The 27,306-nt window shown below is 38.9% G+C and overlaps 1 protein-coding gene across 1 annotated transcript; it reads left to right on the top strand.

Annotated features, from left to right (window-relative positions):
• On the top strand, positions 1–26,657 carry LOC131444542 (neuroblast differentiation-associated protein AHNAK-like). Its single transcript, XM_058614974.1, has 7 exons — positions 1–346; positions 9,831–9,883; positions 10,716–10,826; positions 12,346–12,459; positions 12,563–12,716; positions 13,146–13,306; positions 13,398–26,657. The coding sequence occupies exons 1-7, from the start codon at positions 289–291 to the stop codon at positions 25,632–25,634; spliced, it is 12,888 nt and encodes a 4,295-aa protein (XP_058470957.1). The 5' UTR covers positions 1–288; the 3' UTR covers positions 25,635–26,657.
• The last annotated feature ends 649 nt before the right edge of the window (positions 26,658–27,306 follow it).

Consider the following 27,306-nt stretch of genomic DNA (forward strand, 5'->3'; position numbering starts at 1 on the left):
GGAAGTCTCCTTCACTCGGAGGACAGCGGCTCTGAGTGTGGAGGAACAGGCGGCAGCGAGCTCGCACTCTTTTCTTCTCCTGGCTCTTTTTTCCCCCCTTTCTTCTCTCATCCTCGCTGCTCTGTGACTGGCTGACCTGCTCACACACACACACACTCACAGAGAGGCTGATCCAGGACGAGAGAGAGGGGAGACAGCAGCAGCAACAGCAGCACCTGCCTCACCCTCCACCTCCACCTCCATCCCTGCGTCTCTCCTTCCTGCCTGAACCAACATCTCGCCGCCATCATGTGCGACTGTTTCCACCTGGCCTTCCCCAACTGGCACGCCGCCTCCTCTGGGACGGGTGGGCATCACTCTGCTCTTTTTTTTGTTTTTATTTAACTGTCTTTCTTTACTTCTTTACTGTGTGACGTCCATCTGTGCCGCTTCCTCTCAGCGATTCACTGATTCAGCAGCAGGGTTTACTAGTGCGGAGGATGACAGATCCTGTGTGTGTGTGTACGTGCGTGTGCGCTGATGCTGATGCTGAGTTGCGTTTACTGACCTGCAGTGAGCACTGGGTGTGTCTGCAGAGAGCAGGCGGGTGTTTGAGGATGTCATCATCATCATCATCATCATCGCTCTGCACTTCTTCTTGTTTTCCTCTCAGTGTGTGTTTGAAGCTGCGGCTGAAAGGAAATAAAAAAAAAAACATTAGGATTATTAAAACGACAGCATTAGACGATTGAAAAAAAAAAAACAACAACCTAAAATTCACTTTATTACCTACGTGTAACCTCGCATCAGTTTACTGATAAGTTTCTATATAAAGTTAAATATAAATATGAAACTTAAAAAGGGACAGAAGCCCAAACTGAAAAAGTATCAATCATTCTACAAATATATAAATATAATACAATTATTTTATGGGGTTTTTTTTGCAATCAGTAAATTACAAAAAATACAATTCATTTATTTAATTCTGTCTTTGTGTTTTGCAAATTAAAAATGTGATACAGAAAATAATTTAATAATATTAGTTTTAATGCTAAATAAATTAAATACTTCAATACTCTGACTGCGGCAGATGATTCAATGACATAAAACTTGAACTATCCCTTTAAGCTTTTTTATAGCTCAGTAAAATCCATAAGTAAATTAATCGTCCCCTATTTTGATCATTGATTCATCAGTTTAAGTGTTTTTTATAATAATTAAATCAAGTTTCTCAGATTTTTCAGCTTTTTAAATGTGAATATTTTCAGTTCTGTAAAACTAAAAGCAGCACATACTATTATCATTATTATTATTATTTTTGTTAATAAAACAAAAACAAGTTTAAATGACTTCATCAGAATAAACTGTGCTATAAACTGAATTTAGCCAATTTAATTTCACAATAAATACTTTAATCCGCTCTTCGTTTATGGTCAAATTCAAGGTTTTTCCATAATCAGACCATAAATAATCACTCATTGGCTCAAAGAATGTAGATTTCACATGGTTTGTGTGAAATCGATCACAGTCGAGATTCTGCAGGCGTGTTCGTCACAGACAAAGCTAAACGGTCGAAAGCTGCGGTTCTCAAACAGTGGTGCGTGTACCGCCAGTGGTACGTGAGCTTCCTCTGGTGGCACTCGGAGGAAAATACTGTCGTACTGAAGTTCGCAGCAGACTTTGTTACAGTTGGCCACTTTATTAGGTACATTACACTCTCCCCATATCAGATTGGTGGGAATATATATATATACACAGTATATGTATATGTATATGTATATATATATATATATATATCTCTATAATGATGTTATATAGGTATTAAGTGTTGTGGTTGGCGTTCAGGTAAATGCTCAGGTCGATGTGTACAGTAAGAGGAGGTGGTTTATCTTCAGTGTGCTAAATTATTCATGCTTCCTCTTTCCATTTCCCACAATTCTACTCATTTGTCTCTGCTGCTACTTTTAATTAAATCAGAGAGAGACAGAGAGAGAGACAGAGAGAGAGAGAGAGAGAGAGAGAGACATAGGCCTCTCTCTAAGTGGCTTTAGGCGATGCTTAAGGTCAGTGAGGAGAGGTTAAGGGTCCTTGATCAATTAAAAAGACTTAAAAACCCTGAAAACATGATGCTAATCTCCAACATTTAGCAAAGGAAATGTCTAGACATTTCCTGAATTGACTAACTCCTGAATTCTCAAATTAAATTCAAACCTCCGAGATCGAAAGTTGGAATTTTGAGATTAAAGTCAGACTTCTGACACTTTAAATCAGATTTCTAAAATTAAAAGGTCAGAATTTCCTAGATTAACTTCTGAATCATCAAATTATAGTCAGATTTCTGTAATTTAACTGTATTTAAAAAAGACTAAAAAATCCCTGAAAATTTGCATATTATATTAAATCTTTTTAATCCACTGATTCTAATGATTCAGTTACACCCGAAACAACTGTGTTTGTGTCGCGTAGAAAACCACGACACGGCAGTTTCACACAGCCGTGCTGTGATGACTCCGCCCACATTGAGGAGGAGCTATGAAGTCATGGAAAACCATAGCAAACAGTAGAGTCGAGCTGGAACTGTAGAGTGGAAAAGAACCATAAATGCCTAATCCTAATCCTGGTGAGTTCCAGTCGATTCATCAATGAAGACCCCTTAAATGTCATCATCACTTCTGCAAACACACACTTACTCCACTATAACTGAATGCTTGTGGCTGCTGCCACCTTGTGGTAAAAAAAGGTGCACCTTATGTTTTGCAACCATAAATACAACTTTTTAATAATATTCATGTCCATCTCTCAACGATAAGTGAAAAACATTCCAATGGAACGGCTTGAATACATTTTCCTTAATAAAACACCGAAATCAAACCAATGTAACCCACAGAGGAATTTACCCATTACCTTTAATTTAATGTAATTAAATGTTTTGCCGCTTCAGACTCGTCCTATAAATCAAATGTACGTTTGTGACCCGACGTCTCCGTGGAGACACGGTCGAGTTCCAGAGCGTGCAATCAAACTCAGATTAGCAGATTGGAAGCATGCGCTTTCGCAGTCTCATGTTGATATAATCTACGCAGAAAATCTAATTCTCAAATTTTATTATTATAATCTGCATCCAGACGCTCTACCTCCCTGTGAAAGGAGCTTGTGTCTTTGTGGAAAGACACAAGCAAAGGAAAAAAAAGGAAATTGAGCAGAATCCAAATTTCCAGAGCAACAAATAATGAGCTGTGTTACTTTATTAGTTTACGAGAAGAGGGCGGAGCCTCGGGGAGACGTCCCGGTGCTTTTGTAGATGAGAAACAATCTTGTCATGTCATAACTGATTAAGAACTGCCTTTGTCTAAACTTAAAACGTGATCAAATTGTTATATACCTGCTCCTCTTCTGTCTCTACCATTTCCCCTTTCACCACAACCCGTCTTGGCAGATGGCCACGCATGTTTGAGTCTAGTTCTGTCCGAGGTTTCTTCCTTTTTTATCTCCACTGACCCCTAGTGTTTGCTCATTGTGTGAACTGTTGGGTTTCTCTTCTCTCTGTAATACTATGTACAGTAGCTAGAGATAATCCATGCTGTGATTTTGGCGCTAAACAAATAAAAAAAAAACGAGCTGAAGACATCTGTACCGTCTTTCCAGGATTCCAGCGACTTTATTTTATTCTTTTTAATTTGAATGACAAACGACAAATGACTGCGTAAGGCGTTTAATGTCATATTTTAATGTTTTTTAGTGTGCGTTTCATAAATTCCAACTTCGGATCAATTCAGACTTTAATCTCAAAATACCTAATTGTTTTGATTTAAAACTAAGAATTCTGATTTTAAATCTCAAAATTCTAACTTAAAATCTCTAAAACCTGACTTCAAATCTCAGAATTCCAACTTTAATCTCAAAATACCTCATTGTTTTGATTTAAAACTAAGAATTCTGATTTTAAATCTCAAAATTCTAACTTAAAATCTCTAAAACCTGATTTAAAATCTCAGAATTCCGACTTTAATCTCAAAATTCCAGCTTTGAATCTCAGAAGTCTGAATTAAGTCTCAGAAATCTGACTATAATTTTCAATTTTATCTCAAGTCACATAACTAGTTCTACAAGTTTAACTTAAATTAAAGTAAAAAGGATTTGCTTGTGTTTACATTGACTTTAAACACTTCACTCTGATTTCAGGACGACAAAACTTCCCTTAGCACAAAACAGATGAGCAGACGCTCAAATTTAGAGTTTAACGCACCTCTAAAAGTCAACGGTCAAAGCACGGGTCAAATCAAATCTATATTTTTACGATGTTTTCCCGTTTTTCCTGAATGTAATTTGTTTGTTTGTGGTCACAAACGTGAGATCGCGCGCTGCACCTGTGGTCTGCAAACGCAGCACGTGATCGTGCGGTGACTTTGCTGCGAGTGCCACACCCACCTCATCCCAAACTCGTTCACCTGCTCACGGGATTATCGCAGGTCAACGGAAAACACACGTGATTTCAGATTCACTGCATCAGAGTCTCTGCGGCTCCCACATGACAAATATTTAACAAAGGAGCGCCTGTGTGTGTGTGTGTGTGTGTGTGTTCTTGTATTTGTTACTTCATTTTCTGTCATAAACACGGACCAATAGTCCTCATGGAGACCAAAACCTGGTCCTAATGAGGCAGAACCTCATTTTCTGAGGAATTGGTTAAGTTTAGGACCAAGATTTGAATTGTGGTTAAGGTTAAAGTTAGTGCTAAGGGTTTGTTGTTTGTCTGTCTTAATGAATAGAAGTCAATGAGTGTGTGTTCAAACCTGTGTGTGTGTGTGTGTGTGTGTATTTATGTTGTTGTGAGGTCCAAAAACATACACACATATCTGTGGTGGGACATTCTGCCTGGGTTCCAGAACTTTAAAGGGCGTTTTCAGGGTTAAGACCTGGTTTTATGGTTAAGGTTAGAATTGAGTTTAGATTAGGATTAGGTTAAATGTTAAGGCTAGGTACTTGCTGTAGTTGTGATGGTCATGGTTAAGGTTAGGGGCTGGGTTATGCATTATGTCAATGTGTCCTGACTAAGATAAAAACAAGTTTTATAGTGTGTGTACGTATTTTCTCAGGACCAGTAGTCCTCATGCAGACCAAAACCTGGTCCTAATGAGGCAGAACCTCATTTTCTGAGGAACTGGGTGAGGTTAGGAGCAATATTTGAATTGTGGTGATGGTTAAAGTTAGTGATAAGGGTTTGTTTAATCTGTACAAATGAGTGGAAGTCAATGGAGTGTGTGTTCAAACCTCTTTGTGTGTGTGTGTGTGTGTGTACTTTTATCTATATCTTTGTGGGGACATTTTGTCTGGGCCCCACAACTTTAAAGGGCTTTTTCGGGGTTAAGACCTGGTTTGAGAGTCAGGGTTGGGCTGGTGTGTGTGTGTGTGTGTGTGTGTGTGTGTGTGTGGTGGACATGTGCGACATGAGTTGAATACAAACAGAAGAAAAGCATCATTGAATTGTGTCAAAATCTCTGTGCAAACAGTGAAAAACATGACTCAGTGAAGTCCGGCTGGCACAGGACAGAGTTTATGAGACTCGGGCGTCTCCGGCTCATTTAATGAACTTAAACTCGCTCTAATTCAGTTTAAAATCCAGCTCCACTTCATTCACAAACAAGAACACTGTTTTTATGGTTTTATCATGAACTAAAAGAGAATAGATAATAATAGTAAGAATACTTTTTTTGTCATTTACAATTGAATATAAAAGTATGGCGACAACAGTTTGTTATACTGGATGAATGCTCTGATTTTGGCTCCTTAAAAGTGAATATATTGTGATTTCTTTGTAGTAAACTGGATATTTTTTTAGTTTGTGGACAAGAAAATGTTTTATTTATATTTTAATGATGTTATTTTTAGGTTTGTGGACCAAACAACTAAATAATGAACAGATTTGTTAATTCCTCGTCTCTACATTACATTTAACATCAATTTGGACGCGTTGTGAGCTTTACGTGATGCATGTTAAGACTGGCAGATCTCTCAGGTTTCAACTTCTCAAGTTGCTTGAAATAAAAAAAAAAAAACACTTTTATTTTTGTATTAATGCAACAGAACATTTCACTTTCTTAAAAGTTCAGTTTATATACCTTGAATGAGACGTTTTAATTCACACACCACCATTTATTTTACAGTCATGTCATTAGTGAACCAGCTGTTTTTTTCTCCAAATGTTGGTTAATTGTCACAGAAATTGAGCCTAAATTTGTCCGACAAACATAGATGTTTAACATTCTTAACGTTGTCAGAATTTCACAAAAACACCCAATAATCCACCAATCATCGATTACAGAACGCCTTTTAGAACGCTGAGTTCAAAAACAGGCCGATTATAACCAATAATGGAAATTAAACCTGCACCTAGTCAGTGAATCACAGTATTGATTATTAACTCTGACCTGATCAGTCAAATACACAGATTTCCTAAGAGAAACACGAGCAGAAAGTTATGAAAACGTCTGTGAAAGTGGGAAAAATTGTGTGGAGCTTTGGAAACTTTAAGGGCATATTAAGGCTGATTAAGGGGAAATGATTGTGTCTAATTGTATGTGTATTTTGTGTATGATATGACGTGAACTCAAACACAGTCTCTGACGTCTGACTGTGAATTCAGTGTTTTTGGATATGTGTTTTTACTAGAAAAGTGAGGGGTTATGTATATGTTGTGTATACGAGCTTCTTAAAGTCTCTCCACGGACAAAATTAAGCAAATTAAGTTACAGTAAATGTGCTTAAGTGTTAGAGCATGGGTCAGTGATTTAGAGTAAACCAAAGGACAGTTGCTGCTTGTTGTTGTGGTCGGGATTTTAAATGACTACAGAGCGGCGTCTGAACAGGAGCTGGACAAATCAGGACTACACGTTCAATCTTTCATTTAAATTATCTGTAGTTTGCAAAATTGAATGTCAAACGATTAAATATTGGGGAGGACAGAAGAGTTCGCACAGAGAATTCTTTTCTTTACGTAATTCCAGTGTATTTAGGAGCCGTTTTACCTGTTTAGTGTCGCAAAAATGTCATAAACTCAGACCATTTTGGTCACAAATTTCAAAATTGTTATAATGGAAAACAAATCTTTGTTTCATAACTGTACTACCTTTACTGCACGTGAAGCACTACTAACTGTAACAGTTATTTTCAGTGTGTTTTAAAGCATACATATATACATATATATATATATATATATATATATTATATAAAGTATATAAATATATATACACATACACATATACACACATACGGTATATATTTGGGGGTTCAATTGTTGCACGAGTGTTCATCCATATTTGTGCTCTTATTCTGACATTAGACATTAACTTTTTTTTTAAAAAAGTAACATAAATGTAAACGTGATGTCAGTGTGTGTCTTAAAGCACACACACACACACACTCATTGCAATAGTGTTGAAAAACCTATTATATTTATGCGAGGACAATAATCCATCCATACGTGTGCTCTTATTCTGAAAAACCGATTTACTTCACGAACCAAATGAAGGAAAACTAAAGTCACACATTTGTGACAGCTATTAAAAAAAGATCAATCTGTTATTAAAATAATTTAAACAGAGTAATTAATATTTTTAAAATGACACTTGATATTAAAGTACAGTAAACGTCATATTAAGAATTTTACTTTAGTAATACTAGGAAAAGTTTTCTGGTAACATACTTGTACTTTTACTGAAGTATCACTTTAAATAACAATTTTATATAATATACTGTATGTGCTGCAGAGAATTAAGTGTCTATGAGGACACGTGATTTAATTTGGGAGTCAGTGATAAGTTCAGACAAAAGTACGACGTGTGTGTGTGTGCAGCCACAAAAATGTCCCGCCCCCTTTTGTGTGTGTGTGTGTGTGTGTGTGTGTGTGGCTGAAACAATTACTTCAGCCTCAGATGTGTGTGAGTGTCGCTCACAGCAGCCAGGTGTGAGGACAACGTGGCGTTGGTTATCACACCTGAGTTAGACAAACAGCAGCAGCAGCAGCAGCAGCAGCAGCAGCAGCAGCAGGTAGGCGAGACGTTTGTCTCCACTGTCTCCAACAGTGACATTCACAGGCGTCTTTGTTGGTCAGAGCTGGTGTGAAGAGAAGAGGACAGTGATGATGATGATGATGATGATGAGGGTAACAGTGTGGGCAGGTGTTGTTTGGGAGTTTCACAACACGTCTAGACTGCGGCGTGGTGTTCACTCACTCTGGTGTAAATATTGTTTAGTTTCCTCTCATAATGGTCTTCAATCACTCTGTTGTGAATCTATGACGACAAGTGTTTTCATCCTATTATGGTTTGGATGTTGACGAGGACACGCCCTCAGTCTCTCTTTCACGTTAACTTAAGTTCTAATGTACTCAAGAGCTCTTCACATGAGACACATTACTGTAAAGCAGTGGGTGGAGCTTTGGTATGGTGCTTAGCAACTATGTTACCAGAAAATGGGATTTTTTTTATAATATTACTCAAGTAAAAGTCTTAAGGTTTATGACATTTACTGTACTTAAGTATCAAAAGTCATTTTCTGTGGTAGGGCGAGTTGTCTTTCAACTGGAAGGTTGTGGGTTCAGTTCCTGGCTCTGCTCGTCTACATGTGTCCTTGAGCAAAGACACTTAACCCCATGTTGCAGCGTGTGAATGTGAGTGAAAGATGTGTGACTGGGTGAAAACTGTAGTGTAAAGCAGCTTCAAGACTAGAAAAGCTCTATATAAATACAGACCATAATACCAACTCTTCTCCTTCTTCTGATTTGATTTGGTAGTAACGAGTAACAAAGACAGTTGGAGGAAATGTAGTGGAGTAAAAGTACAGATATCTGAATTTTGCACTTCAGTAACAAAGCATTTGTACTTTAATATTATGAGAAAAAGTCGTAATATTATGAATAAAATCGTAATATTATTAGAATAAAGTCGAAATAATGAGAATAAGTTGTAATATATTGAGAATTAAAAACATGTTTTAAATCCATAAATTGTTCTGACACATTCATTCAACCGCATCTAAAAATGTTTAATTCACAATCTGTTTTAACTAAACTATGTTGTTAATTATTTAATACATGATAAAAAAGATCAAATACTCAGTGTCATTTGTGGAACTGTGTGGAGGAGTGTTAGAGTTCTGACACTCGGACATCTGCAGTGCAGTGGGATTAATCTGAACGTAAACATTGAGATCAGAATGCTCACTTGCTCATAATCCTAATTTCACAACATCCCTGCGTAAACACCATGAGCTCACATTGAAGTGGCCTGCCTCGAGCAGTAAACTTTTAAAACGGAGCTATAAGAGCAGGTGATAACACTAATGGAACTAACCGGAGTCACGTAGAGTCAGACTTTCCCTGTTTCAGCAGCTCGTGGAGGCTGAAGCCGAGCCGAGCTGTGCTGAGCCGAGCTGCTGCAGAGTCTAATCTGTGGGTCGATACAGTCGAGCACTTAACGTCTGCAGGAGGCAGCGGCTCCCGGGAGATTATCACTGCCAGGAAAAACTCTAAATAGTCTCATCATCGGCTCCAGTGACCGAGTCTGAGAACAACAGGCCGGAGTCTGTATCATCTTACTGCTCCAACAATATAAAACCAGATCACACCACTGTTCATATGTCAGCCACTACATTAAAACTAACGTTTATTGTGTACTTCATCTGGTGGAGCAGCTGTTATATGAAGTGTGTGTAGTGTGTAACAGTCAGTGATAGTACCGGGTGTTTTTTTTAAGTTCCTGCTCTGACAAAGACAAAACCTGGTCTGTTTCCTGTGAAACTATGACAACAAGCAGATGTTATTTTAATATTTAATATTTTTTGTTCTTCTTCAGGAGCTGGTGGACGGAGGCTAAGAGCACCAGAGCCCGGGACAGAGGACGATTCAGTGAGTGAAATATAATATAATAATATATATATATATATGAGATATACACACACACACATACTGTACATATACATATATACATATATATATATACATATATATATATATATATATATATATATATACACACACACACACACACACATTCATACATATGCACACCTATATATACATTCATATATATATACACATTCATACATATGCACACGTATATATACATACATTCAACATACATGACTTGAGGGGACATTGCATTGACTTACATTCATTTCCTGGAGACTTACTCTAACCTTAACCATAATTGCTACTGGCCTAATCCTAATCTTAATCCTGACCCTAACCTTAAAACATATCTTCACCTTAAAGTGCAGTAATTTACGTTATGGGGACTTTGCTTTTTGTGTTAACAGGTTTAGGTCCCCACAACACACACACACGTGTATATATATAAAAATAAGTTGGGTCGATCGTTTAAACAAAAGATAAAATTGATAATATTTGTTTCAAAGTTTGATTTGAAATGCCAGTTTTTCTTTTGAAAAACAAACAAATACGATGCAGTGGCCGCTCTCTTTGTCCATTCTTCGTGAAACAATCATGTGTGAGATATTTGCTGGTCCTGGACCAGATGCAGCTGCTTCACGTGCAGGAAAAGCATTTGGCAAAACAAGGTGTCGTCACACATTTCATCCTCCACGTTCTCCTCCGTGTCTCTGCTGTTTTGTTTATGACTTTGTATGAGTGTTAAAAAGTGTGGGAACAGACCACATGACTGACCTCATGTCCTCATGTCCTCATGTCCTCACGTCCTCACGTCCTCATGTCCTCGCAGGTATGTGACGAGCCGCCTCAGTTCACAGAGGGAGAGAGACCGCGTCCCCAAGGATCGTCTCCTGTCGAGGAGTTTCCTGAAACCGATAAATACACCGACAGTGACAAAGAGGTATAAAACCCACACACACGTGCACAACCTCGACATAAAACTGACTCACAACACAACACAACACAACACACACTCGCAGACTCACACAGACGTTGAAAAGCTCATGAGCCTCCAGTGTTTCTCAGACTCACTGTCCTGCATGTTTGAGATGTTTCTCCTGCTCCAACACACCTGATTCAGATGATCGGCAAACACTGATAACGAGCCAGCAGCTTAAAGCAGGTGTGTCGGAGCACAGGAACATCTAAAACATGCAGAACCAGGACCAGGACTAGGACCAGGACTGCGAGACCCTGGTCTACGTGGTTCAGGCTGTAGATAAATGAAAAGATAGAAATAGGTTTATGAAAAAGAGAAGCAGGATTTGTTCAGACATGTAATTAATAACCATTTTATTTGTGTACACAGACAGAGTGAGTGAGTGAGTGAGGGAGTGAGTGGGTGGATGAGTGAGTGAATAAGTGAGGGAGTGGGTGAATGAATGAGTGAATGAGTGAGTAAATGAGTGGGTGGGTGGATGAGTGAGTGAGTGAGTGGGTGAATGAGTGAGTAAAGGAGTGGGTGGATGAGTGAATGAGTGAGTGAATAAGTGAGTGAATGAGTTAGTGGGTGAGTGAGTGAATGAATGAGTTAGTGAATTAGTGGGTGGGTGAATGACTGAGTGAGTGAGTTAGTGAATGAGTGAGTGAGTGAGTGAATGAGTGAGTGAGTTAGTGAATGAGTGAGTGAGTGAGTGAGTGAGTGGGTGGATGAGTGAGTGAATAAGTGAGGGAGTGGGTGAATGAATGAGTGAATTAGTGAGTAAATGAGTGGGTAGGTGGATGAGTGAGTGAGTGGGTGAATGAGTGAGTAAAGGAGTGGGTGGATGAGTGAATGAGTGAGTGAATGAGTTAGTGGGTGAGTGAGTGAATGAATGAGTTAGTGAATTAGTGGGTGGGTGAATGAGTGAGTGAGTGAATGAGTGAGTGAGTGAGTGAGTTAGCGAATGAGTGAGTGAGTGAGTGAGTGAGTGCTGACCACAGAGCTATGTCAGGTACTCAGGTGTGAGGCCATTGAGACATTTAAAAGTATCGTCACATCGTCCCAAAGTTCCTGTGTTGACATTTTCATGTCAACACGGCTCGTCTTTGTGAGAATAACAGGCTCCACTGACCTTGTTAATGGTAAATCGTCCTTATTTATATAGAATGTGTTCCCATGAATTACTAAAATAATTTGCTCAAATGAAGAGTTATTAAATTATGGACAGATTTATTTTGATCTTGCACTGACGTGCATTTCTCAGGCTTTATCTCGCTGGTGTGTGGAACAGGTGATCTGTTCTGTTTACTCTCACTCATTACATTCAGGACACGGCGACTCCCATGTGTGAATGTTTGTGGAGTAAAAACAACAGCATATTATTAATTTCCTGTCAGTGGAAACACTCACAAAGAGAGAATGACTGTGGTCTTATGTGTTGTAACATTCAGCATGTGGAGTCACATTTCAAACGTTTTCTTTTCTGTTCTCCCTTCAGTGTGACGCAGAGCATGACCCGCGCCATAAAAGTGGCACCGGGAAGAAAAGGAAAAAGTCTGGGCTCGGGTCCATGTTTGAGAAGCGCTCGACTCCAAAGATGAGTAAACTGAAGGTGAGATATTGCCACCTTCAATCGTCTGTGCTGTTTCAGTGAATCCCTTCAGCCTGAAGGTAAAAATGATTATTATCCTCGCTCTGTTTTTATGTTTTCACAGGAGCTTCCCAGTCCTGAGTCTGGTGTGATCGTGAAAACAGCCAAAGATGGGTGTGCAGAAGGTCTCATTTACGGTGGAGGGGGGAAAGAGGGGATCTTCATTAAAGAAGTGGTACCAGAGTCACCAGCATCAAAAAGTCTGAAACTGAAAGAAGGTGAGCTCGCATTTTAACTGTAATTCTTCCAATTACAGTTCAAACCAGAAATGGTCACACAGAGCATAACATCTGTGCTACTTGTAGGTTATGTACTTTCTTTTTATGGTGTACAGTCATTTAGATAAAGTAAAACTTATCGAGTTTCAATAACAGCCGTTTTCAGACATCAACTAGCAGGAGACAATTTGGCTGAAACACATTCCCAACAGCAGGAGCATCTCTGGAGATTCTAAACCAGAGCGATTGAGCCTATATTTTGCTTGCATGTGGCAGGACACTTGCCTGTTCACTCACTGCGGGTTCTCCAGATTTTCTGCTTTCTCTTATGAGATCATTTGGACAATATTTGGACGTCAGACTCGACAGGAGAATCTCTGCAAAGCCTCTCTAAAGATTTGTGTTCTCACAAACGTCTTATTTGTGCAGGTGATCAGGTCCTGAGCGCCACTGTGTATTTTGACAACGTACCATATGAGGATGCCATTCAGATTTTGGAGCATGCTCAGGCGTACAAAGTGAAACTCTGCTTGAAACGCAAACCGGACATCACTGAGACTGAACCAGCCATGGATTCCGATGTTATCCCTGTAACTATTTTCAAGTTAACGCCCAAACATTTTGTGATCGATAATCTTTACCACTAAGATGCTAACATGTCGTATCTCTGTTGCCCAACAGGAGGACGAGGTTTGCGCTCCGGAGATGAGGGAACAAGGAAAAACCAAAAGGCGTGGAGATGCTCGCATTTCATGGCCAAAGTTTCCTTCCTTTGGAAAAGGAGGGAAGTCCCGCTTTACCAGGTCTCACAGTTCCTCAGAGGCTGATGAGCAGAGAAAGCTGGAGCTTAGCCCCACCACTAGTGACACCGAGTCACCTATAAAATCTCAGGATGGCCTCAAAGGCAAGAAGAGGCACAAAATGAAGCTTTCTGTTCTGACAAAGAGAGGCCGCATAAGTTCATCTGAAGATCAGGACACAGAGGCACCAACAACTGGGCAGACCAGTGATGACATTCACCAGACAGCGTCAGACATGCTGTCACCTGAATGCATTGAAAGCCTCTCAGGACAAATACCTGAGGTCTTTGTAACGGAGGATGTGAGAGTAGTGGAAGAAATAAGACTTGAACGAAGCGATCAAATTATGACAGAACCAGTTCAACACAAAGTGGAACTCATCAGTATAGACAGCACTTTAAAAACAGAAGATCTAACTATGGCTTTGGCAGATCAAGGATCAAGTCCCCCTGGCATCAAATCCCCTAAAGAGAAGAAAAGCAAGAAAGAAAGATCTCAATTAAAAATGAAAATTTTGGGTAAGGAGAAATCACACAAGAAAGATGCAAAAGGCTCACCAAAAAGGCTAAAAACACTAGGGGCAAGTATTGAAGCAGCAGATCAACCTGGAAATGAAACATCAGATGCCATTCCAGGCAGTGAGTCACAAACACAACTACAAGGAGATAATTTACTGCTGGATATCAACACCAGTGACGAGAGTCAACTTGCAAAGTCAGCCACACCACAGAAGGAAATGAGTATACCAACGGTTGATTTTGATATTTCTTCTACCTTTATGCGTAAATCACAGAAACAAGAACAAGCAAAGAAAGATGACATAAAACAAAAGCAGGAAATAAAGACCTGTCCGACATTTAAACTGCCTAAACTTGGTTTCAGTGATATTTCAACTGAGGAAACTGTACAAACAGTGAATGTTGAAGAACGTCCAACAAAAATGAAGCGTAAAAGTGAGGATCCAGCAGTGAAAGACGATCCTTATGACATACTTTCAAAAAGCAGTCAACTTCCCAAACGTGAAGACATTGAAATTCCAGGTATGGAGGACATGGCTGTGAGAACCAAAGCCAAAGGAATTAAAGAGCCTAAAGTGGGTTCAAGAGGACATCATGAAGAAATGAAGGCTGACGCTGTACAAATGTTAATCGATGTTAACAGTGTAAAAGCGGCTGTTTCAAAACTGCCTGGATTCAAGCTGCCAAAGGTTGACACATCCGGAGTCCCTATTCCTGAAGAAATTACTGTGATAGATGCAAATGCACAAAGAATATCAGTGAAAACACCTACTAAAGTTGCAGATACCAAATCAAAATATGGGGGGCACCTTATGAAGGTTGACATAACTGCCTCACCAGAAATCAAACTCCCTAAGATTACACCTGCGGCTTCAACCTCAGAGGACCTTTTAGTCGAGACCAAGGTAGACTTTAAAACACCTGAAAAAGTGTTCAAAACAGAGGTCTACAAACGAGAAGATATTATAATTCCTGGCAAAGAAAGTAAACAAGGCACAGTGGGGATCACATTTGAAAATCAATCTGCTGCTATGTCCAGCCCAAAAGAATCAAGTAAGAAATCCAGTAATTTAAAGATAACAACGGCTAGCTTTAAAATTGCACCAGTCATACAAGTCCCTGAAATTGCTGGTGACTTCACGAAACAGAACAATTATCAGGAAGGTGATGCACTATTAGGAAGAAGAACAATAGTGTTCCAAGGTGAAACACCAAAAACTGGCGAGAGACAGATTGGAGCAGTCGTATCGGATGTTAAAATGCCGGACATCGATAGCATTGAATACATTGATTCAGTCAGTGGTTCTCCAGCCAAAATGGGTGTTGGCATTAATCTTACAGGTTTTGGTGTTCACCTTGATGCTACAAAGCCAAAAACTGACATTGATGTTGAAGCTGAGGTCAAACTCCCAGATGCTCCTGAAGTTAATGTTACTCTTGAAGCTCCAGATGTTTCTATTTCAGAGCAAAAGCTGGAAATTGAAAAACCTGAATTGGAAATCAAACCACTACAAACTGAAGTTGAATTTGATTTACAAAGAAGCAAATTCAAGATGCCAAAGTTTGGTATTAAAATGCCAAAAATGAAAGGACCTCAATTGGATATAAGCTTGCCAAGGAAAGACATGGATGGTGCACTTCCAGAAGGTAAAGCTGCGGTCAAACTCCCAGATGCCCCTGATGTTGATGTTGATCTTGGAAGCATAGATGTTTCAATTCCAGAACAGAAACTAGAAGTTGAAAAACTTGAGTTGGAAATCAAACCTCTACAGACTGACATTGAACTTGATGGACAAAGAACCAAATTTAAGATGCCAAAGTTTGGTATTAAAATGCCAAAAATGAAAGGACCTCAATTGGATATAAGCTTGCCCAAGAAAGACATGGACATCACAATACCAGAGGCTAAAGCTGAAGTTAAACTCTTGAATGCACCTGAAGTTGACATTAATCTTGGAGGCATAGATGTTTCAATTCCAGAACAGAAACTAGAAGTTGAAAAACCTGAGTTGGAAATCAAACCTTTGCAGACTGACATTGAACTTGATGGACAAGGTAGCAAATTCAAGATGCCAAAGTTTGGGATTAAAATGCCAAACGTAAAAGGACCTGAACTGGATTTAAACTTGCAGAAGAAGGAAGTAAATGTCAAACTACCAGAAGCTAAAGCTGAGGTTAAACTCCCAGAAGCCCCTGAGGTTGATGTTAATCTTGGAAGCATTGATGTTTCAATTCCTGAACAGAAACTGGAAGTTGAAAAACCTGAGTTGGAAATCAAACCTCTACAGACTGACATTGAACTTGATGGACAAGGAAGCAAATTCAAGATGCCAAAGTTTGGGATTAAAATGCCAAAAGTAAAAGGACCTGAACTCGATTTAAGTTTGCAGAAGAAAGAAGTAGATGTCACAATACCAGAAGCTAAAGCTGAGGTCAAACTCCCAGAAGCCCCTGATGTTGATGTTACTCTTGGAAGCATAGAGGTTTCTATCCCAGAACAAAAACTGGAAATTGAAAAACCTGAGTTGGAAATCAAACCACTACAAACTGAAGTTGAATTTGATTTACAAAGAAGCAAATTCAAGATGCCAAAGTTTGGGATTAAAATGCCAAAAATGAAAGGACCTCAATTGGATATAAGTATGTCCAAGAAAGACATGCATGTTACACTTCCAGAAGGTAAAGCTGCGGTCAAACTCCCAGATGCCCCTGATGTTGATGTTACTCTTGGAAGCATAGATGTTTCAATTCCAGAACAGAAACTGGAAGTTGAAAAACCTGAGTTGGAAATCAAACCTCTACAGACTGACATTGAACTTGATGGACAAGGAAGTAAATTCAAGATGCCAAAGTTTGGTATTAAAATGCCAAAAATGAAAGGACCTCAATTGGATATCAGCCTGCCAAAGAAAGACATGGACATCACAATACCAGAAGCTGAAGTTAAACTCTCAAATGCACCTGAAGTTGATATTAATCTTGGAAGTGTAGATGTTTCTATTCCAGAACAAACACTGCAAATTGAAAAAACCGAATTGGAAATCAAACATGCAGAGGTTGAATTCGATGGACAATTCAAGATGCAAAAAATTGGGATTTCAATGCCAAAAGTAAAAGGACCTGAAATTGACTTTAACATGTCAAAGCAAGATATGGATATTAAATTTCCAGAAGCCAAAGCAGAAATCCAACTCCCTGATGTCGAACTAAAAGAACCTTCTACTGAAGTGGAATTTAATGCTCCTGAGATTGAAGCTCAGTTGGGCAGTATGAAAGGATCACCATCAAAATTTAAACTACCAACATTTAAATTCCCCAAATTTGGAATTGCTACTCCAGCTGTTAGTGCTGAAGTACCCGACAAAGACATTCAAGTTGAGGCTACAATCCCAGAGGTCCCTGAAATTGATGTGAATCTTGGAAAAGCAGAAGTGTTGATTCCAGAAGGAAAGTTAAAGGTTCAAAAAGTTGAAATGGAAATCAAGTCCTTAAAGTCTGAAGGTGAATTTGATGGACAAGGAGGCAAGTTTAAAATGCCAAAGTTTGGGATATCAATGCCAAAAGTAAAAGGACCTGAAATTGATATCAGTTTATCAAAGAAAGATGTGGATATCAAATTACCAGAAGCCAAAGCAGAGGTCAGTCTCCCTGATGTTGAACTAAAGGAACCTTCTGCTAAAGTGGAAGTTAAAGCTCCTGAGATTGAAGCTCAGTTAGGTAGCATGAAAGGATCACCATCAAAATTTAAACTGCCAACATTTAAATTGCCCAAATTTGGAGTTGCTGCTCCAGATGTCAGTGCTAAAGTACCTGATACTGACAAAGACATTAAAGTTGAGGTTACAATCCCAGAGGTCCCTGAAATTGATGTTAATCTTGGAAAAGCAGAAGTGACAATTCCAGAAGGAAAGATAGAGGTCCAAAAACCTGAAGTTGAACTCAAACCTCTACAGATGGAGGTTGAACTTGATGGACAAGGAGGCAAATTCAAGATGCCAAAGCTTGGGATGTCAATGCCAAAAGTAAAAGGACCTGAAATTGATATCAGTATATCAAAGAAAGATGTGGACATCAAATTACCAGAAGCCAAAGCAAAGGTCAGTCTCCCTGATGTTGAACTAAAGGAACCTTCTGCTAAAGTGGAAGTTCAAGCTCCTGAGATTGAAGCTCAGTTAGGTAGCATGAAAGGATCAGCATCAAAATTTAAATTACCATCATTCAAATTCCCCAAATTTGGAGTTGCTGTTCCAGATGTCAGTGCTAAAGTACCGGATACTGACAAAGACATTAAAGTTGAGGTTAAAATCCCAGACGTCCCTGAAATTGATGTTAATCTTGGGAAAGCGGAAGTGTTTATTCCAGAAGGAAAGTTGGAGGTTCAAAAACCTGAAGTTGAAATCAAACCTCTACAGACTGAAGTTGAACTTGATGGACAAGGAAGTAAATTCAAGATGCCAAAGCTTGGGATGTCGATGCCAAAAATAAAAGGACCTGAAATTGATATCAGCATATCAAAGAAAGATGCGGATATCAAATTACCAGAAGCTGAAGCAGAAGTCAATCTCCCCGATATTGAATTAAAAGCACCTTCTGCCAAAGTGGAAGTTCAAGCTCCTGAGATTGAAGCTCAGTTAGGTAGCATGAAAGGATCACCATCAAAATTTAAATTACCAACATTCAAATTCCCCAAATTTGGAGTTGCTGCTCCAGATGTCAATGCTAAAGTACCGGATACTGACAAAGACATTAAAGTTGAGGTTAAAATCCCAGACATCCCTGAAATTGATGTTAATCTTGGGAAAGTGGAAGTGTTAATGCCAGAAGGAAAGTTGGAGGTGCAAAAACCTGAAGTTGAAATCAAACCTCTACAGACTGAAGTGGAACTTGATGGACAAGGAAGTAAATTCAAGATGCCAAAGCTTGGGATGTCGATGCCAAAAATAAAAGGACCTGAAATTGATATTAGCATATCAAAGAAAGATGTGGATATCAAATTACCAGAAACCGAAGCAGAGGTCAGCCTCCCTGATATTGAATTAAAACAACCTTCTGCTAAAGTGGAAGTTCAGGCTCCTGAGATTGAAGCTCAGTTAGGTAGCATGAAAGGATCGCCATCAAAATTTAAATTACCAACGTTCAAATTTCCCAAATTTGGAGTTGCTGCTCCAGATATCAGTGCTAAAGTACCAGATACTGACAAAGACATTAAAGTTGAGGTTAAAATCCCAGATGTCCCTGAAATTGATGTTAATCTTGGGAAAGCAGAAGTGTTAATTCCAGAAGGAAAGATAGAGGTTCAAAAACCTGAAGTTGAAATCAAACCTCTACAGATGGAGGTTGAACTTGATGGACAAGGAAGTAAATTCAAGATGCCAAAGCTTGGCATGTCAATGCCAAAAGTAAAAGGACCTGAAATTGATATTAGCATATCAAAGAAAGATGCAGACATCAAATTACCCAAAGTTGAAGGAGAACTCAATCTCCCTGATATTGAAATAAAAGAACCCTCTGCTAAAGTTGAAGTTAAAGCTCCTGAAATTGAAGCTCAATTAGGTAGCATGAAAGGATCGCCATCAAAGTTCAAATTACCAACATTCAAATTCCCCAAATTTGGAGTTGCTACTCCAGATGTCAGTGCTAATGTACCTGATACAGACAAAGACATTAAAGTTGAGGTTAAAATCCCAGACGTCCCTGAAATTGATGTTAAAGCGGAAGTGTTAATTCCAGAAGGAAAGTTGGAGGTGCAAAAACCTGAAGTTGAACTCAAACCTCTACAGACTGAAGTTGAACTTGATGGACAAGGAAGTAAATTCAAGATGCCAAAGCTTGGCATGTCGATGCCAAAAATAAAAGGACCTGAAATTGATATTAGCATATCAAAGAAAGATGCAGATATCAAATTACCAGAAACCGAAGCAGAGGTCAGCCTCTCTGATATTGAATTAAAAGAACCTTCTGCTAAAGTGGAAATTCAGGCTCCTGAGATTGAAGCTCAGTTAGGTAGCATGAAAGGATCGCAATCAAAATTCAAATTACCAACGTTCAAATTCCCCAAATTTGGAGTTGCTGCTACAGATGTCAGTGCTAAAGTACCAGATGCAGACAAAGACATTAAAGTTGAGGTTAAAATCCCAGACGTCCCTGAAATTGATGTTAATCTTGGGAAAGCGGAAGTGTTAATTCCAGAAGGAAAGTTGGAGGTGCAAAAACCTGAAGTTGAAATCAAACCTCTACAGATGGAGGTTGAACTTGATGGACAAGGAAGTAAATTCAAGATGCCAAAGCTTGGGATGTCAATGCCAAAAGTAAAAGGACCTGAAATTGATATCAGCATAACAAAGAAAGATGCGGATATCAAATTACCCAAAGTCGAAGGAGAATTCAGTCTCCCTGATGTTGAATTAAAAGAACCTTCTGCTAAAGTGGAAGTTCAAGCTCCTGAGATTGAAGCTCAGTTAGGTAGCATGAAAGGATCACCATCAAAGTTCAAATTACCAACATTCAAATTCCCCAAATTTGGAGTTGCTGCTCCAGATGTCAGTGCTAAAGTACCGGATAGTGACAAAGACATTAAAGTTGAGGTTAAAATCCCAGACGTCCCTGAAATTGATGTTAAAGCGGAAGTGTTAATTCCAGAAGGAAAGTTGGAGGTGCAAACACCTGAAGTTGAACTCAAACCTCTACAGACTGAAGTTGAACTTGATGGACAAGGAAGTAAATTCAAGATGCCAAAGCTTGGGATGTCGATGCCAAAAATAAAAGGACCTGAAATTGATATTAGCATATCAAAGAAAGATGCAGATATCAAATTACCAGAAACCGAAGCAGAGGTCAGCCTCTCTGATATTGAATTAAAAGAACCTTCTGCTAAAGTGGAAATTCAGGCTCCTGAGATAGAAGCTCAGTTAGGTAGCATGAAAGGATCGCAATCAAAATTCAAATTACCAACGTTCAAATTCCCCAAATTTGGAGTTGCTGCTCCAGATGTCAGTGCTAAAGTACCGGATACTGACAAAGACATTAAAGTTGAGGTTAAAATCCCAGACGTCCCTGAAATTGATGTTAATCTTGGGAAAGCGGAAGTGTTAATTCCAGAAGGAAAGTTGGAGGTGCAAAAACCTGAAGTTGAAATCAAACCTCTACAGATGGAGGTTGAACTTGATGGACAAGGAAGTAAATTCAAGATGCCAAAGCTTGGGATGTCAATGCCAAAAGTAAAAGGACCTGAAATTGATATCAGCATATCAAAGAAAGATGCGGATATCAAATTACCCAAAGTCGAAGGAGAATTCAGTCTCCCTGATGTTGAATTAAAAGAACCTTCTGCTAAAGTGGAAGTTCAAGCTCCTGAGATTGAAGCTCAGTTAGGTAGCATGAAAGGATCACCATCAAAGTTCAAATTACCAACATTCAAATTCCCCAAATTTGGAGTTGCTGCTCCAGATGTCAGTGCTAAAGTACCGGATAGTGACAAAGACATTAAAGTTGAGGTTAAAATCCCAGACGTCCCTGAAATTGATGTTAAAGCGGAAGTGTTAATTCCAGAAGGAAAGTTGGAGGTGCAAAAACCTGAAGTTGAAATCAAACCTCTACAGACTGAAGTTGAACTTGATGGACAAGGAAGTAAATTCAAGATGCCAAAGCTTGGGATGTCGATGCCAAAAATAAAAGGACCTGAAATTGATATTAGCATATCAAAGAAAGATGCAGATATCAAATTACCAGAAACCGAAGCAGAGGTCAGACTCCCTGATATTGAATTAAAAGAACCTTCTGCTAAAGTGGAAATTCAGGCTCCTGAGATTGAAGCTCAGTTAGGTAGCATGAAAGGATCGCAATCAAAATTCAAATTACCAACGTTCAAATTCCCTAAATTTGGAGTTGCTGCTGCAGATGTCAGTGCTAAAGTACCTGATACTGACAAAGACATTAAAGTTGAGGCCAGAATTCCAGAGGTCCCTGAAATTGATGTTCATATTGGAAAAGCAGAAGTGTTAATTCCAGAAGGAAAGTTGGAGGTGCAAAAACCTGAAGTTGAAATCAAACCTCTACAGATGGAGGTTGAACTTGATGGACAAGGAAGTAAATTCAAGATGCCAAAGCTTGGGATGTCGATGCCAAAAGTAAAAGGACCTGAAATTGATATCAGTTTATCAAAGAAAGATGTGGATATCAAATTACCAGAAGCCAAAGCAGAGGTCAGTCTCCCTGATGTTGAACTAAAGGAACCTTCTGCTAAAGTGGAAGTTCAAGCTCCTGAGATTGAAGCTCAGTTAGGTAGCATGAAAGGATCACCATCAAAATTTAAACTGCCAACATTTAAATTGCCCAAATTTGGAGTTGCTGCTCCAGATGTCAGTGCTAAAGTACCTGATACTGACAAAGACATTAAAGTTGAGGTTAAAATCCCAGACATCCCTGAAATTGATGTTAATCTTGGGAAAGCAGAAGTGTTGATTCCAGAAGGAAAGTTGGAGGTGCAAAAACCTGAAGTTGAAATCAAACCTCTACAGATGGAGGTTGAACTTGATGGACAAGGAGGCAAGTTGAAAATGCCAAAGATTGGAATGTCAATGCCAAAAGTAAAAGGACCTGAAATTGATATCAGCATATCAAAGAAAGATGTGGACATCAAATTACCAAAAGTTGAAGCAGAGGTTAGTCTCCCTGATGTTGAATTAAAAGAATCTTCTGCTAAAGTGGAAGTTCAAGCTCCTGAGATTGAAGCTCAGTTAGGCAGCATGAAAGGCTCGCCATCAAAATTTAAATTACCAACATTCAAATTCCCCAAATTTGGACATGCTACTTCAGATGTAAGCAGTGAAGTACCTGACATAGACAAAGACATTAAAGTTGACGTTAAAATCCCAGAAGTACCCGAAATTGATGTTAATCTTGGAAAAGCTGAAGTCTTAATTCCAGAAGCAAATATGGAAGTACAAATACCTGAAATGGTAATTAAGCCCTTACAGACTGAAGGGGAACATGATGGACAAGGAAGCAAGTTCAAAATGCCAAAGTTTGGAATTAAAAAGCCAAAACTAAAAGGGCCTGAATTGGATGTAAGCTTGCCAAAGAAAGACATAGATGTCACACTACAAGAGGCTAAAGCTGAGGTCCGTCTTCCAGATGCCCCTGAGGTTGATGTTACACTTGGAGGCATAGATATTCAAATTCCACAACAAAAGTTGGATTTTGAAAAACCTGATTTGGAAATCAAACCTGGACAGTCTGAGGTTGAACTTGATGGACAAGGAAGAAAATTCAAGATGCCAAAGCTTGGGATGTCAATGCCAAAAGTAAAAGGACCTGAAATCGACATCAGCATATCAAAGAAAGATGCGGACATCAAATTACCAGAAGGAAAAGCAGAAGTTAGTGTCGTTACAGATGTTGACCTGAGAGAACCTTCTGCTAAAATCGAGGTCAAAGCTCCTGAGATTGAACCTCAGTTGGGCAGTGTGAAAGAATCACCGTCAAAATTTAAACTGCCAACATTCAAATTCCCCAAATTTGGAACTGCTTCTCCCAATGTCAGTGCTGAAGTGCCTGACACAGATGAAGAAATCAAAATTGATGGCGCACACATGCACATATCTGCACCACACACCACTGTGGATTTTCCAGAAGTTAAAGCATCAGTGACATTGCCAGATATTGAAGTCAAGGAACCATCCGCGGACATTGTAATAGTACAACAGCCAGGCATTGAGGTAGATGCAAAAGTGAAAAAGCCAAGATTTTCACTGCCCAAGTTTTCCTTTTCAAAAACTAGTGTTAAGGCCACAGAAGTTGTCAGTCCAGATTTTGATGTTGATGTTACATCACCAGAGGTCAAAGAAGAAATCTATCTGCCAGAAGTTGAAGTCAAAGGATCTTCAGTAATTACTTTAATGGAAGAGTCACCCAACGCAGAATTTGACACAAATTTGAAAAAATCTAAATTTTCATTACCGAAAATCTCTTTTTCAAAGTCAAGTGTTGCAACAGCCAAAGTCAGTGCGGCGCTTCCACAGGTTGATGTGTCTCTTAAAGAAGGAGAAGTAATAGTCAAACAACCTGAGATGGAAATAAAATCTCCTGAGCTTGAAAGTCAACAAGGTAGCAAGTTCAAAATACCAAAGTTTGGAATTGCACTGCCAAAAGCAAAAGGACCAGAAGTTGATTTAACTACATCACAGAAAGATGCAGACATCACACTGCCAGACGTAAAAGCCGAGGTCAAGTTGCCTGAAGTTGACGTCAAAGAATCTTCAACTAGTGTGGAGACTGAGGCAAAGTCGAAAGACGTTGGAGGATCGCCATTAAAATTTAAAATGCCAACACTGAAGATGCCTAAATTTGGAAGTGCCACCCATGATGTCACTGTAGAAGCACCAGATGCAGACAAAGCTGAAATCAGCAGTGCTAAACTTGAGGAGGATATCACTATCAAAATCAGTGGCCCCAGTGTTGATGTTACCGCTGTGGATTCTGAAACACCAAAGACTGACACTGACGACATTGATCACGGCTCTCCAAGTAGATTCAAACTGCCATCATTTAAAATGCCGAGGCTGAGTCTTTCAAGACCTAAAACTGAGGAGGAAAATGTCCCCACTGAAGTTAAAGAAGATGAACTGGAGACAGCACGAGAGACTAAGTCGCCAAAGATGACTTTGACATCATTTGGTGAGATGCTCAAGAATTTTGACGTTGAATTTGATGTTTCACAACCAGACAAAGAGGAAGGAGAAAACCTTGGAACAAGAGAACCCAGTGGAGATCAGTTAGACGCAAAGGAAAAGGACACAGATACCAAGCAAGGTGCAGCCAAAAGTCCTGAGAAGACAAGTTGGTTTAAATTCCCCAGGTTTGGGCTTTCCTCTCCATCAGAACCTGTCAAGACTTTTGAGAAAGAAGAGCAAAGGGATGAAAAGAGCCCACTGGGCGAAACAGGGGCTGAGGAAACAAGTCCTACCTGTTCCGTCCAATCATCCGATGCCTTTGCTGATATTAGCTCCACAGTGACGAGTGAGCACGTTGGCATATCCATATCCTCTCCCACCAAGGTTACCGTCAAATACTCTGATCCTAACGGTGCTACGGAGTTAGAAGAGATCCATAGCAAAGTCATTACTTCCACCACAAAGACTGAAATGATCTCAGTTGAGCCCAACTTACCTGAAAAAATCACAATTTTGTCATCTGGGGTCTCATCTTCATCAGAGGACACCGTCAAACTGGAATCTGGAAAAATACACATCATTTCATCAAATATACAAGCAACACCAGAGGCACAGCATGCCAAACTGTTCAGTGCTGTTCAGGTTCAGTCTGCCGGAGGCCTCGCCCTGGAATCAGAGGCTGGCGAAGCTGCATCGTGGACTGTTGAAGATTCCCAAAGTGGCAGGAGAACAGTCTTTGAGAGGCACGTCGTCAGGGAAACGTCGAGTGAAAGAAGTGAGAGCAAAGAAACAATTGTCATCACAAAACAAGTCACGCATATATTTGACTCCTCCGAACCCATCTCAGGCGAGACGGCTTCGTCCATACAGCGACTGAGAGACACTGTGCACTCTGAGAAAATGAGGTTCTTTGATGGAGCTGAAAAGTGAAATAATTTGATGTAAATTATGTTTTTAGATGCAGTACAGTCTCTAACCGTCGGGTTGTTTAATTTGCTGATTGTCATGTAAGAGGAAGGAGAGAGAGAGAACTTTACAACTGTACAACTTAACTTTGATCTCAAGTTGCATGATTTTGAGCTTTTAAGAGATAGAGTGCAAATTATGACAGGGCTTCAGCAAATATCTTTAATAATGGTATAAAACTAAACTAAGCAATGTCTTTTTGTCATGCCATAGTTTTTAAATGTGCATTTGAAGTGGTCGATGCAAAAAAAATCATGTCACTTACATTCCACAATATTTTTTACAATAATTTTACCGTAAAAACACCTTCAATACACAACTGCAGTATATGTCAAAAAAAAGGAATATGTATATGTATTATCAAGATACTCTTGTTGAAATAGTTCAAATGTAAAAAGGAAAAAAAAAGATAGCAATGCAAAGCTGAAATGCTTACAATCAATCACAGAAAACGTGCTGCTGCAAATATATTTTTTACTAATACTTTGCTACGTAGAACCTAATTTGCTAAAAAAAAAATGTATTATCATTTTATTATGTTTACATTATATATATCGCTGTATAAAGTGGGAATACTGAAGTGGCAATGTATATATATAGCTTTTAAATGACCTCCGGAGTTTTATTCGATTCCTGCTCCTGTTTGTATTCTAAAAGGCTTTAACTCCGAAAGTGTTTGCAGAGTTATAAACAATAAATAAATATTATAACACCCAAGAATACGTCTGGACCTTGTGATGACATGTCAGGTCAGCGCTTTAAGATAAAAGGTTTTTGGATTTTGGAGAGGAATCAATTGTGGTTTCTTACTAGATTAGAAAAAGTAGAATATTATGTGTTATTGTCAACACTGGTTATCCAGTGTCTACAGTACACAACACTTGCATAGGATGCATTCATGTATTTGCACACTAGAGGGAGCCATAGTTCAAAGATTGTGTGTCGCCATGGCCATGTTCTCAAAATAAAGATTTAGGAATCGGGTTATTAAGGACAATCATAATTATTGTTTCTTTTAATTGTATTTTTTGGTATTTCTATTTTATACTATGCGGTACATTTTACAACATGTGATTTTTTTTTAAGTATGATGTCATACATTCAACTACAAAACCAGAATTTTTACAACAACTAGATGATGGTACGGAATTCATTCCAATTGCAGTTGTTGTAATGAGTTTTTTTTTGCGACTTGGCTAGTAGCCCTCTCCATTAAGGCTTTGTCTAAATAGGACATTATACGGCTAAAACAACTATTAAAGATTATTCATGCACCATTTAAAGTCATGGTAGAGGCTTTAAATGGTGACCCACTTCATCATTTCGCCATTTTACCTTTAACACTTTTAAGTTGTCACATTGACCCTTAGCATAACAGGTCACAGCAGGAAAATCACAGGCGTAAATTATCAATAATTTGAATTTTTTTGCTTGCTCACTTCAGCTTACATCTTGACCATCATGAACGGAGCACACAATTCCTTAATTTTAAATCAGTAAAACATGTGCTTTTCCTGCTAAGATGTTGTTTTATTTAAGCCTGTTTCCGCCACTCCAAAAATAAAAATATTTATAAGTAAATCTTAATTATTAGATACTAAGTCATAATTCTGAAATAGTATCGCATTATTATTAT

The sequence above is a fragment of the Solea solea genome, chromosome 18, assembly GCF_958295425.1.
Source record: "Solea solea chromosome 18, fSolSol10.1, whole genome shotgun sequence".
Taxonomy (NCBI): Eukaryota; Metazoa; Chordata; class Actinopteri; order Pleuronectiformes; family Soleidae; genus Solea; species Solea solea.

What these genes read in the sequence shown, in the direction of transcription:
- LOC131444542 (XM_058614974.1), top strand. Translation starts at nt 289, where the DNA reads ATGTGCGACTGTTTCCACCTGGCCTTCCCCAACTGGCACGCCGCCTCC. An exon ending in CCGGGACAGAGGACGATTCA is followed by an intron (nt 9,884 to 10,715) that starts GTGAGTGAAATA and finishes ATGTCCTCGCAG; the next exon opens with GTATGTGACGAGCCGCCTCA. An exon ending in CAAAGATGAGTAAACTGAAG is followed by an intron (nt 12,460 to 12,562) that starts GTGAGATATTGC and finishes ATGTTTTCACAG; the next exon opens with GAGCTTCCCAGTCCTGAGTC.